The sequence below is a fragment of the Malaclemys terrapin genome, chromosome 2 (genome assembly GCF_027887155.1).
Source record: "Malaclemys terrapin pileata isolate rMalTer1 chromosome 2, rMalTer1.hap1, whole genome shotgun sequence".
Lineage (NCBI taxonomy): Eukaryota > Metazoa > Chordata > Testudines > Emydidae > Malaclemys > Malaclemys terrapin.
In genome coordinates this window covers 215,650,317-215,664,866 of record NC_071506.1, presented here as the reverse complement: position 1 = coordinate 215,664,866, position 14,550 = coordinate 215,650,317, and the positions used below count along the sequence as shown (strand labels likewise).

Here is a 14,550-nt window from a genome sequence, read left to right as displayed (position 1 = left end):
AAGACAGTACTCCATCAGTTTATACCCTATTTATATGTTGAATGGTATATTTACAAACCACAAGGGATAAAAGCTCGCTTTTTCAAAAAGAAAAAAAAGCTTAGAATCAGCAGGCAGTCGTCAGCACTCACCCAGGGAGGCTTCCTACTTATCCATTATAATCAGATTTTTTTTCCCCAACCCCTTGTCCCTGGCCTAGAGGACTCAATCTAATTAATTATTTCAACAATAAAGCGGTTTTCTTAAACAAAAAAGGTGCAATTTCCAGAAATGTTTTCAATATATATATTATTATGGCAGTTGTAAAGAGAGATTTCTTTAAAAAAAATTGCTTACTGCTAATGTTCTGAATGAAGAAAAAGGATATAAAAGTTAAGCTTAATGGCATGGTTCTTAGAATTTTAGTGTAGTTAATCATTACTCTCCATATGCATGCATGTTAATCAGAGCCATGTAGTGCACTGAAGGGAAATAGACCGCTCATGCTGTAAAGTTATATTAAGATTTTAAAAACCACTTACTCTCTAGTTCTTCTTTCTCAAAGTTTGTGTTGACAGTAGAGCTAGTTTTGCCCATATCCACAACAGCTTCTTCATCATGACCCTAAAGAAACAAACACAATATGGATTTGTTTCACTTTCAATAACCCAACCAGAAATCCAAACTCATTTCTACCAGAACACATTTAAGAATGGGTTATACAATACACTCAGACATACAATTTATAAAGACAGCAGAGTTCAAATTCCTGCTTCAGAAGTTGTTTTATATCCATTTTCTGATACAATAATAAAATAAAGAGGCCAACTTGTGGAGGAGGAAGAAGAGGAAGTGGAGTTATATGTAGAAATATCTTTTTATTTTCTATGAAAAAAATCCTTTTACTACTGAAGGAAAATATTCTGCTTGTAGGAAATATCACTATGATGAAATATCACTATGATCCTGTGCATCATTAAAACAATTGACATTACCTAATAGTAAAGGAGAACTTACAAAATATTTCACTTAGACTGAGAAGACACTACAGAATACCTTTTGTACATATGCATTTATCTTTTGACTGCATGCGCTTCTCGTGACCAAACAAAACTGGATCGAGCTGTCCTGACAATGGCACACACAAAAACTTTAGAGCACTGTTTTGGCTAATGCCACATTAAATTAAATAGGATAGATTAGGGATGCAGCAGAAGTGATGTATTTGTATTATAGTAGCTCCAGTCAGTGACCAGGAGGCCGTTGCGCTAGATGCTGTACAAACACAAAACAAGAAGAAAGTCATTAGCACAAAGAACTTACCATCTAAGTAAGAGACAAGAAGAGCTAGATAGAGACAGATGGGGGGTACAAGGAAACAACGAGATAGTGATCAATATGCTAGGCAGTGGTCTCAGCACCAGCAGCCTATCCGTTCAAGTTTTCTGTAGGCATCATAACCAAGGAGAGTTTTAAGGAGGGATTTAAAGGTAGATAATGAGGTACCTTTGCAGATGTTTATGGGGAGCTTCTTGCAAGCATGAAAGGCAGGCATCCGGGGAGAATATATAAAGGTGTTTGTTTGAAATTTTAACGAGTGATGGTGACTGACATCTGGCTAATCAGGAGGCAGCCTTTTGATGTTGAACAAGAGACAGATAGAGGTCTTTAAGGCCTTAAAATTGAAGGCAAATAGCTTATGCTTCCAGGTCACAGTGCCTCTAAATAAATGCACTGCACTACAGAAATATCAGACTGTCTTCATAAAATGCTAGACCAAAAAATTTCAGCGTTCAGATTCACAGAATAACTGGATTTTTCCAAGGTTCTAGATTGCTCCTCCTCAAGAAATAAACATTAAAGTTTAAGGATAAAAGATACTGACAAGAAGCAGTTTATGTTCAACAGTGGAAGAAGTTTACTTAAATAAGATAACCCGTGCTGGTTTATTAAATGACTTAGAACTAAAACTCAATCCAAAGACTGTAGAAAAATATGCTGAACAGCATACTTTTGTAGAGACCGTCTATGTAAGCTTCGCCAGCATGAACAAATAGTATGAGAGTCAAAGTCACTCTGCAACTATCTGTACAACTTAAAATTGCCCTGAAGAGGGCCTTGATGTAGCATAGTAACCTTGTTGTGGTGAAGAGGCTTGCATATTCCAATGATCCTTAGAGCTATGTTTTTGGGAGCTTCATGCTCCTGGTAGGGTCTCCCAACGTGAACAGGTCTGAGGGGAGGTCCCAGACAAAGCACAGTCCAATCCCCTAAGTCCTCAACTGCGGATCAGGCAGAAGAGGTTCTTTGGATCTCAGCAGCTATGAAAGCGGATGAAGGCTGCAGCAAGTTGGAGATCTCTAGTCGTCTTGGACTTTCCCTGCCACTGGGCCCCAGACCTCCAGCTTGTCATGATCGTGTCGTCTTTGTAGGCACACCAGCTTCCCCACATTAAAAGAAATCATGCGCAAGCTTCTACCATGGAAAATAACATCTTTCCAACCTTCCAAATCCTGTGGAGACAGACCAGTGGTGACGGAGACAGGATTAGTGAATCTGGCAGTCCCTATCCACAAATCTGCACATAGGCGGCAGTAGTTAGATGGTTGTCTGGCACCTGGACTGAGTCAGGGGTGTAATTCGGCAGCTACTATCATGACTGAGCAGTCCTCTTTAGGATCCCCTCTGCTCACCCTGCACGGGGAGAGGGCTAGAAAAGGTGCCCTAAACCTAGGCTGTCTCACCCACTCCTGAGTGGATTACCTGGTCCAGTGGGATCACTCTGCCTGCAGTCGAAGCTATAAGACAGTGACTTTTGCTACATGGAATGTTTGCATCCTGATGGACAAAGATGATGTACAACTGGAACAAAGAACTGCTATCATTGCCAGGGAACTAAACCTCAACGTTGCTGTCCTGAGTGAGACAACGTGCCCATATGAAGGTCAACTGAGAGAAGAAAATGGAAGCCACACCTTTTTCTGTAAAGGAAAATCTGCAGAGGACAGGCACATTCATGGTATCGGTTTTGCAAGTAGGAATAAGTTTGTCAGTCAGCTTACAGAATTTCCTGTGGGAATCAAAGAATGTCTTATGACTCTTCGTATTAAGCTCAGAAACAACCAGTCTGCTGCTGTCATCAGGGCATATGCCCCAACAGTTGATGCTGTCAAGGAACAATTCTATACGGATCTTGACAGAGTCCTGACCAACACTCCCAAGGAGGACAAGATCATTCTCCTCGGAGATTTTAACACTAGAGTCAGGCATGAGTCAGATCTCTGGAATAGCACTACTGGAAAAGGAGGAGTAGGAAAGGCCAATTCCAATGGCATCCTCCTCCTGAGCAAATGTGTAGGACACGGCCTGGTCATCACGAACACCCTCTTTAGACAAAGTAAAACGTATAAGACCACCTGGAGAGAGACTCGCTCCAGGCATTAGTGCCTTCTTGACTATGCTATTGTTAGGCTCGAGATCAGAAGGATGTCCGCATCAAAGGTGCCATGCCTGGAACCGATGACTGTTGGACAAACCATCACCTTATTAGATCTACCATGAATTTCTAGATCACTTCAAGGCAGGCAAAATCTGTACAAAAGAAATTCAGTGTCAAGTCCCTTGAAGATATAGTGACTCGGGAAACTTCAGTAGTGTCTCCAAGAAAGGTTCGCCACTATGCCTATAGCGGACAATTATAATGAAAATTTCTGGAAGGGATTAAAGACTGCCATTCTCTCAGCATATGCTGAGTTCACTGGCTGTGTCACCCACCATCACCAACATTGGTTTGATGAAAATGATGCTAAGATTCAGGGCCTGCTCAACCAGAAAAGAAAAGCTCATTGCATATGGCAAAATGACATATTACATGAGGGGGGGGGGGGAGGGGGAAAAAGTCATACAAGCAACTCAAGGCTGAAGCCCAAAGGAAAATCCATGACATTAAAAATAAGTGGTGGTGAGAAAAGGCCAAGGAGATTGAGATTTATGCTGATAAACATGACATAAGGAGCTTTTTTCAGACAATAAGAGCCATTTATGGTCCATGGTCCCATATCACTCCGAGCCCAAAGAGGGGTCAACGTATTTTAAGGACAGCAGCGCCATCAAAGCCAGGTGGAATGAGCATTTTGAGTTACTCCTGAACCATGAGTCAATTCTCTTTATCTATACCTCAACAACATGAAAGAATCTCTTGCCGACCCCCCCACCACCATCAAATACGCAAACCAAGGACAACAAGGCAGCAGGGCCAGATGGCATACCACCTGAAGTCTACAAGTTTGGAGGTGAAGAACTGCTAAGGAAGCTCCACAAACTTTCTTCATATCTGGTATAATGAGAAGATTCCAGAAGACCGAGAAACGCCAACATTGTTACAATCTTTAAGAAAGGAGATACCTTCCACATTCCAACTTAACAAGGCATTGCCTTGCTATCTACAGCAGAGAAAATTCTTGCTCATATCCTCTTAAACTGATTACTTCCCCTTGCTGAGGAAATATTGCCAGAATCTCAGTGTGGTTTTAGACCATCCCGCGGGACAACCGACAGGATCTTCATTGCCTGCCAAATCCAGAAAAAGTCTTGGGAGCAAAATAAGGACCTGTACATGGCCTTCAAATCGATTTGACAAAGGCCTTCGACTCCATGAATCATGAATCCCTGTGGAAGGTGCTGGCCAGATTTGGCTGCCCTCCCAAATGTATTAAGGTCCTAAGGCTTCTCCATGATGGTGGAGTGCGCAGTGATCGGAGGAGTGGGCCCCTTCGCCAGATTGTAGCACTCCAGGATGCAGGATGTGATCAATGACGAAATTCGCTGAGAAAAGACCGGAAGACCTTTCATTCTGTCCGCCATGAATAACTGGATCGACTCTCGGAAGTGCACCCTGGTAATATATCTAGGGAAAAAACCAATGTCATGCATTGATCCAACAGGACGGAAAAGTCTGGAAAGAGTCGTGTTGAAAAAGACCTACAGGGTCATGTGGAGATATGTCTGCTATTCAATAAGGCTGCAAATTAGCCCAATGTAATATTGAGCTAAATAGACAAGGGTATAACATCACAAAAGCATGGAGACAAGTATAATAATTATCTATGCACATCATCATACAAACTCATTGAAGTCAATGGCAAAGTTCCCACTGACTTTCATGATGAAGGATCAGGGTTTACATGACTCTGGTGCATGACATCAGATTAATTAAATCCTGGGCAACCCATTATCAGAAAGACAGACAAGTTGAAAGAAAAATTATTAGAAGGAAGGAATAACTAAGTATTACAAATGAATAAAAAATTAAATTATGCCTCGAGTATGCTTAAGAACACAACAGTCCAGTATGTGACATTGTGCTATCAAAAAACACAAATTAAACTGAAAATAAATCTCGCCCCATTACCTTCTTTCAGTTACAGTATTTGAGCGGTTACTTTTAACTATATAGGGTATACGATTTTCAGAGAAAAAAAAGTGTGATTTTCAAGTCACCTACATTGCTTTAAATATGGTGTTTAAAGGAAAAGTTTTAGAGCACCAAATGAAGACAGTTTTGCCCAGACCATTGTGAAAGTCCACAGTGTAATAGCAGATAGAACAAGTGAACATTTAAAAAAAAAAGCTACAAGTGGAATAAGTTTCTCAACACCACATTTTGAAACTGTATTTTGCAGTATCACTTAAGCTGACATTACTATTTACCATCCGTTGTTCTTAATGACACAAATGAAAGAGATACGTTGCCAATTTTGCACATACAGAAGTGGCCTTCAAATCTCCATCACATGAAAGCGGAACATCTATTGAGATTAGATTACTAAAAGGCATGCGTGCCCTTGTAAACCGTCCTGTTACACTGCTATCTCAGTGTATCCAATTTATGCAGAGACTCTTCCAAGAATAAACTACTAGGAACCACAAACATTTTACATCCAGAAAGCATATCATTCATAACCTTCATTCTTTGGGAAGACAATACTACACTAGGGGCATCATATTTGTAAAATCAGTTAGAACCAAAAAACAGGTATTTTAAACCTAGGTCAGACATAAGGTAATTAACTGTTCAGTTAAACTATAATACTAACTTCAAGACATAGCGTCTCTCTTGCTAAAGATAGATATATAGGGTATAGACTTCCAATAATCATATAAAATCTGCCAGGCCAGTTTTAGCTAATAAAGCTAAAGAGGCAGCTGTTATAGCTTCACATTTAAAAAAAAAAGTCAGGAGGCATAAGCCTGCATTCTAGTTTCTGGATAAAGAGTAAACTAACTAGGACTGTGTGAACCTATTTAGTTTCCCTTCTCTGGCAATTCCATGTAAACAGCACAGAATAAACTGATTAGCGTTACCAACTGTCCCTTTGCAGTCTCCAGTGGTTTCCATGTGTGAAATATTACTTGTGCTGATCCTACAGACACAAAAAGAAAGCCGGAAGAGAGCAGTGGGGGTAGAAAACAAAAGCAAAAGTTAAAACTCATTCTGGACAAATTCAATAGATTGAAATTTCAGTTTTGCTCTTTTTTGTTAAGGAATAGGAATTAAATGCTTTGGGGATTTTTTCCTTCCTTTATTTTTTATTAGACCTTTTACTCTTCTTGAATATATATATATTTTTTATAAGCAATGACTATGCTGTCCCAAAAAAAGTGGGGAGGGGAGAAGGGGCAGGGTGATTTAGTGCTTTTCTGACATGCCTCTTACTGGCTGTTTCTAAAAGGGGAGCAGCATGTTTTTCATCTGTGGATACTTTGACCTAGGACAGACCCTAGGATGAATTCCTGTAGTTGTGGGAAGATTCTGCTGGTGAGCCACAGAAAACTGAAAGAATGCTCACCTGCTTCCCCAGACTGCTGAGCACCCATACGAGTATTGTAGGAGGGACTTTGGTACCCCTTAGAGCTGTACTCATTAAAGACAGATGGCATTTAAATACACCCAGCAAGACTTAATCTCTCCTTCCCCAAAATATGCTCTAATGATTTGACTGTATGAGAAACTGAGTCCTATCTCTATGTTCTGGACAGTATGGACTTCCCAGTGCTGTTTGCTCTCAATGGTGAAATCGAGGCTGTGAGGAGTAGGATTGAGACCCCTTCCTGCCTTTAAGATACAGAGCTCTTTTCTCTGGCAGACTGGATGAGAATAGGCAAGGTACAAGTCCCATTCTGCTACCCATTATAACAGACATCCACAAACTGTGCATACCTTAAATTCGGAGCACTTATTTGCCTGTTCTACAATACTCCCACTTAGAGGGGGAATGGAAAGTCTCAGAGTGCACACAAGAAAGGTGTCTGCACAGACCAAATGCACCAAACATACTTCCTTCCCCAAGGCAGAAAGCTTAGAAGAAAGGGGTTTTAACCCTTACAAACTCACTACTTGCTAACTAATGCTAGGAAAATGGTCTTTTAGAAAGGAAGCCAGGGCCATCTGGTATTTCTGCTGTAGGCAGGACATCTAGGCAGCTTGGGAAAGAGGGAGCACCAAGATTATGGATTTTAAACCACAGCTTGCAATGACCCCAGAAGTACTGCAGCGAGGAGACAACCCAGTACTGCAGGCTAGTAGAAGCATTCTGCAGCAGAATGAGTGGCCTATAGCAGCATAATGGATCTTGGTCCATGACTGGGTCTCCTAGGCACTGTATCACAACACAAGTAAATAAAAATTAAAAAGGTTAGAATACCCACCCACTTTGAGTGCTGAGACAGTATGTCCTCTCCTGGTTTTCCTACCTCCCTAATCACTTGTTCAGCATGCCCTTTGGAGGGCCCTCCTTATTCCCACTTTAACTTTCAGTGGGGGTTCCACAAGGCTCTGTCCTTGGGCCCCATTCTCTTCTCCATCTACACCTTCTCTGGGTAATCTTATCTACAAACACAAATTCAACTACCATATACACCTCTACCCAGATATAACACAACCCGATAGAACACAAATTCAGATATAACGCGGTAAAGCAGTGCTCCGGGGGGCGGGACTGCACACTCCGGTGGATCAAAGCAAGTTCGACATAATGCAGTTTCACCTATAACGCGGTAAGATTTTTTGGCTCCTGAGGACTGCGTTATGTAGAGGTGTATGTCAAAGCAGGAATTTTCTGTAATATTTTTATGACCCTTATATGTACCCCTGTTTCTCTCTGCACTTTGCATTTTTAAAAGGTTTTTTTTAATCTGCTCCTAGAACAGCACAGAAGGCATGAGGTATGCATGTGAGTTAGCTGTCTGGGAGAAACAAATAAGGTCATTAAAGAACTGGTTGAAACTAACCCCATCATCAACAGAGGATCCAGCAAGACAAAGATGCCCCAATGACTGAACAACAAACACCTAACAGCAGGAAACCCCAGCATGCACAACATTTGAACTGAGCTGGAGAATACAAAAACGTCTGGAGACTGGAACATGATGGGCACTTTTGGAGGGACTAGGAAGCTCTGACCTGTGGAGACAAAGAGGGACAAAGAAGATAGCCAGGAATGGAGTCCATCACTGTTTGGCTGATGGCACTGGGTAGGCCAGGATGAACTTTGACTTAACTTCCACCTCTCTGTGCTAACCTATGCACCTTTAGATTCTGTATGCCAGGTGATTAATAGTTACCTTGTTTTGAAAAAAAAAAGCAGCCTCGTGTCACTGCAAATACTCAGTGAGAGCCCTGAGCCCTTAGAGGATACAGTACACGCCTCCCACAGGACTCTGGCTTGGCTGGATTCACTGCAGGGATCCATGGAGAGAGATAGATCATTGGTGCCGAAGGCCCCAATCTTAAGAGTCTTGGAGGCCACAGGCCTGCCCCTTGTAGAACTGAATTGGTCTCTGGGGCCCGGCACACTATCCAAGTCACCCCCAGGAGACTGGTTACAGGCTGGAGCCTAGACAAGACCCTGTGACACCATCTCTATGCTGATGACTCTCAGATCTACCTTTGTACGTCTACCTGTCTCCTGCCAAAACTAAAATCTTGGCCTGTCTCTTCTGCCATCTCCTTGCTGATGTTTAACCATCAGCTCAAGATAAACATGGTTAAACAGAGCTCCTAATCTTCCCTCCTCCCTCCCCATGTCCCCCTCACTTTCACCTCCTTTCTCAACTGCTGTGGACAACGCCACCATCCTGCCTGTCACTCAAGCCAGTAACCTGGGCATCATTTTTGACTCGTAACTTAGTTCTCACATTCAGGTCATAGCTAAATCTTGCCAATTATTTCTATATAACATCTCCAAGAAAAGGCCTTTCCTATCCATCCATACAGCTAAAACTCTCACCAAAGCTCTCAACATCTCAATTACTGCAACATCCTTCTCTCTGGTCCTGACAAATGCAATTTGACCAGCTCATATCCATTCAGAATTTTGGTAATCAGATCATTTTCCTAACCTGTCACTTCGGCCATGTTATCCCGCTCTGATTCCCTCTACTGGCTCCCTCCTCCTCTTTTGCATCAACCATAAGCTGCTTGTATTCACTTTCAAGGCCCTTTATGGCCTACCCACCCCACCTATCATTTCTCATTCACTATCGAGCTGTTGATATTCGCCTCCAATTGGCCCATGACGCCAGCTGTTGAAATTCATATTAATATGGGAAATCAAGACACACTGTATTTAACCATAATTCCTTTATTTAGTCCAAAAACCAAATGGTATTTTATACAATTACTCTAAACATGCCTGACAGCCTAAAAATAAGCAGTCACTATATTGACTACAGTAACAAAGTATTTATAAGTATGTGGTCAGTATCCTCACAAATAGGCCACACTTAGGGAAAGTAGTCTCATGCTAGGATGTTATAGCATCATCAGGTAGAGTCTGAAAAAGAACACTCAAATTCATAACTTTTTATACCCTTCAACAAATGAGGTCATTGCTAATTATTAACTTCAGCTAAAAACCAATGAGACACAATTCACGCTTAGGATTTACAACCTTTCTTCCCAAGGCCTTTCCTCCCTACTTCTTCCTCCTCTTCTTGCTGACCAACAGTTTTTCCTTTGTACCTGGGTTCACATAGGCCCTAATTTTTGAAGTAACACTTGTGTGCTGCGTGGAAAGGAACAGGTTGGCTTGTTTGAAGTCAGATTCTCCATCTTATTTAAAACTCGTCAACGCTATCAGTCAGACAGAGCGGCCTTCTTTTTAGAAACTTCCCCTTATTTCATTAGTTATTCTTTGAACCAGACATCCAATATATAACTCATTTTCAAGGCCTTTCTTCCATTTGCTAGTCAGGGCCTCTCTTTACAACACATACATAATTCCTTAGCCAAACTTAAACTAAGCCTAATTCTTTAATTTCAGATTTATTTTACACCAGCACTGATTCCCCACTTGTTAGATTTTCAAACACACATTTGTGCTTTCTTTCAAGCTGCCTCATGCTTGGGAGATGCTCCCTATATATACATATATCTCCACAAAGCTACCTCATTATCCACCTTCAAATCCCTCCTCAAAAAAAAAAAAAACCACACACCACACACAACCACCCACCACTTTATAAAAGACGGTTACTCACCGTTGTAACTGTTGTTCTTCGAGATGTGTTGCTCATATCCATTCCATTAGGTGTGTGCGCGCCGCGTGCACGATCGTCGGAAGATTTTCTACCCTAGCAACACCGGCGGGTCGGCTGTGGAGCCCCCTAGAGTGGCGCCTTCATGGCGCTGAATATATACCCCAGCCGACCCGGCGCCCCCTCAGTTCCTTCTTGCCGGCTACTCCGACAGTGGGGACGGGGGGCGGGTTTGGAATGGATATGAGCAACACATCTCGAAGAACAACAGTTACAACGGTGAGTAACCGTCTTTTCTTCTTCGAGTGCTTGCTCATATCCATTCCATTAGGTGACTCCCAAGCCCAACTTAGGTGGTGGGGTCGGAGTGAGACATTGCTGTGTGCAAAACCGCTGATCCGAAAGCAGCATCGTCTCTGGACTGCTGCACTAGTGCATAGTGAGCTGTAAATGTGTGGACTGATGACCAAACCGCTGCTCTACAAATGTCCTGTATCGGAACTTGTGCCAGGAAAGCCGTCGAGGAAGCCTGGGCCCTCGTGGAGTGAGCGGTGAGGTGCGGTGCTGAGACACCTGCCAGGTCATAGCAAGTCCGGATGCAAGACGTAATCCAGGAGGATAGGCGTTGTGAGGAGACCGGTGAGCCTTTCATTCGGTCGGCCACTGCAACGAAGAGTTGCGTCGTCTTTCTAAAGTGCTTTGTGCGGTCAATATAGAAGGCCAGGGCCCTTCGTACGTCCAGGGAATGCAAACGTTGATCCTGGCGAGTGGCATGTGGTTTGGGATGAAAGACCGGGAGAAAGATGTCCTGGTTGATATGAAAAGGAGAAACCACCTTAGGGAGAAAGGCAGGATGTGGACGAAGCTGCACTTTATCCTTATGGAAAACTGTATAAGGGGGCTCAGATGTAAGCGCCCTGAGTTCAGAAACGCGCCTTGCTGAGGTGATGGCTACAAGGAAGGCTGTCTTCCAGGATAGGTACAAAAGTGAACAGGTGGCCAGTGGCTCGAATGGAGGACCTGTGAGCTTGAGAGAACCAGGTTGAGATCCCACGTCTGAACGGGCTGACGTTGTTGTGGGTACATCCGGTCTAAGCCCTTGAGGAATCTAACGACCATCGGGTTAGAGAATACCGAGGACGCGAGTTCCCCTGGGTGAAAGGCCGATATAGCGGCCAGGTGAACTCTAATTGAAGATATCGCCAACCCCTGCTGTTTTAGGGAGAGGAGATATTCCAAAATGAGAGGAATGGGTGCCTGCAACGGGGACATGGCTCGTTGTTCGCACCAACAGGAGAACCGCTTCCACTTGGCCAGGTACGTGGTCCGTGTTGAGGGCTTCCTACTGCTCAGCAGAATCTGTTGGACAGAGTGCGAGCACTGCTGCTCTGCCTGGGTGAACCATGGAGCAGCCACGCCGTGAGGTGGAGTGATTGCAGGTCGGGGTGACGCAGGCGGCCGTGGTCCTGAGAGATGAGATCCGGGCATAATGGAAGCGGGATCGGTGTCTGAACCGAGAGCTCCAACAGCGTGGTGTACCAATGTTGTCTCGGCCACGCTGGGGCGATCAGAATCACCTGTGCCTGGTCTCTGCGCAATTTGAGCAGTACCTTGTGGACCAGAGGAAACGGAGGAAAGGCATAAAACAGGTGGTCTTTCCAGGGAAGGAGAAACGCATCCGAGAGGGAGCCCGGAGCTCGACCTTGCAGGGAGCAGAACACGTGGCACTTCCTGTTGTCTCGAGATGCAAACAGGTCTATCTGGGGAAACCCCCACTTCTGGAAAACGGAATGTATGATGTCCGGACGGATAGACCACTCGTGTGTTTGAAAGGACCTGCTGAGTCGGTCCGCCAGAATGTTCTGGACTCCAGGGAGGAACGATGCCGTGAGATGGATTGAGTGGGCGATGCAGAAGTCCCACAGGCGAATGGCCTCTTGGCATAGAATTGACGAACGTGCTCCTCCTTGCTTGTTGATGTAAAACATGGCCGTGGTGTTGTCGATGAGAACTAACACACAGCGGCCACGTAGGAGATTGAGAAATGCCTGGCACGCCAGGCGCACCGCCATCAGTTCCCGAACATTGATGTGCAGGGCTATCTGGGGTACAGTCCACAGGCCCTGGGTATGGTGTTCGTTGAGATGGGCGCCCCAACCCAGGGATGAAGCGTCTGTGACCAGGTGCAGAGAGGGTTGTGGGGCGTGAAATGGCATCCCCTCGCAAACCACCTTGTGGTCTAGCCACCATGTGAGGGAGGTCAGGACCGAGTTCGGGACCGTGACCACCATGTTCAGGCTGTCCCGATTTGGTCGATATATTGACGACACCCAGGTCTGGAGTGGGCGAAGCCGAAGTCTGGCATGCCTGGTTACGTACGTGCAGGAAGCCATGTGACCCAGCAGGGTAAGGCACGACCTCACCGTGGTACTTGGGAAGGCCTTGAGTCCTTGAATGAGGCTCGTGATGGTGCCAAATCGGTTGTCTGGCAGGATGGCTTGTGCACGTCTGGAGTCTAGAACTGCGCCGATGAATTCTATTCTCTGGGTAGGTTCTAGAGTGGATTTGTCCTTGTTGAGTAGGATACCCAACTTGTTGAATGTGTGCACTATTATGAGGACGTGAGCTTGAACTTGCTCCTTGGTGCGACCGCGTACCAGCCAGTCGTCTAGGTACGGGAACACCTGTATCCCTTGCCGACGAAGGTACGCTGCCACGACAGCCATACATTTCGTGAACACCCTTGGGGCCGAGGATAGGCCGAAGGGAAGGACTGCAAATTGGTAGTGCACCATGTTTACCACGAATCGCAGGAAGCGTCTGTGAGGCGGGTAAATTGCAATGTGAAAGTATGCGTCTTTCATGTCGAGGGCGGCGAACCAGTCTCCAGGATCGAGGGAAGGGAAAATGGCCCCCAAAGAGACCATGCGGAACTTCAACTTTACTACGAATTTGTTGAGTCCGCGCAAGTCCAAGATAGGTCGCAGACCTCCTTTGGACTTGGGAATGAGGAAGTAACGGGAATAGAATCCCCTGCCCCTTAACTCCACTGGAACCTCCTCTATGGCCCCCATAGCAAGGAGCGTGGAAACTTCCTGTATAAAAAGTTGCTCGTGAGAAGGGTCCCTGAAGAGGGACGGGGAAGGGGGGGGAGGAGGGGGGAATTGAAGAAAACTGGATAGCATATCCCCTGTCCACCGTGCGAAGGACCCAACGGTCCGAGGTTATAAGGGACCAGGCATGGTGGAAATGGGAAAGGCGATCCCGAAAGGATGGGGCTGGATCCTGGGGGATGACTGGGGCGCCGTCCTCGACCGCACCTTCAAAAGTTCTGCCTGGGGCCTGAAGGTGGTCTAGGTGGCCCCTGGTTCTGACCAGGTTGAGGGCCGGTCCACCTTCTTCTACCACCTCGCCCTCGCCTCCGGGCCGAGTCCTGTCTCTGACGAGGCGGGGGGGGGGTAGAAGCGCTGAGGCTGCGGTCTAAATGGCCTGCGCTGAGGGCCCACAACATGCATCCCCAAGGAACGCATGATCGTCCTGGAGTCCTTGAGGCTCTGCAGGCGAGAGTCCGTCTTTTCTGAAAACAACCCTTGACCTTCGAAGGGTAGATCCTGCAGGGTTTGCTGCAGTTCCTGAGGCAGACCCGAGACCTGGAGCCAGGAGATCCTCCGCATAGCGATACCTGAGGCCAGGGTTCTCGCAGCAGAGTCCGCTATGTCTAAGGAGGCCTGTAAGGAGGTCCGAGCCACCTTCTTACCCTCCTCTATCAGGGCTCCAAACTCCTCCCTGGACTCTTGGGGAACCAACTCCTTGAACTTCCCCATAGAGTTCCAGGAGTTAAAGCTATAGCGGCTCAAGAGCGCCTGCTGGTTAGCCGCTCTAAGTTGCAGCCCTCCGGCTGAGTAAACTTTACGGCCGAATAAATCGAGGCGCTTAGCCTCCTTTGATTTGGGCGCTGCGGCCTGCTGACCGTGGCGCTCCCTTGCGTTAACTGATGCCACCACCAATGAACACGGCTGGGGGTGGGTATACAAG

At 45.3% G+C, this 14,550-nt stretch overlaps 1 protein-coding gene across 12 annotated transcripts in view; it reads right to left on the bottom strand.

Moving 5' to 3' along the window:
- The window catches only part of SLC4A7 (solute carrier family 4 member 7), a 162,616-nt gene that overhangs the window by 91,998 nt on the left and 56,068 nt on the right, over positions 1-14,550 (bottom strand). For all 12 annotated transcript variants that reach the window (XM_054019935.1, XM_054019924.1, XM_054019929.1 and 9 more), the window contains exon 2: positions 522-603. In XM_054019935.1, the coding sequence (XP_053875910.1) occupies positions 522-603 (82 nt within the window). The remainder of the gene's footprint in view (positions 1-521; positions 604-14,550) is intronic.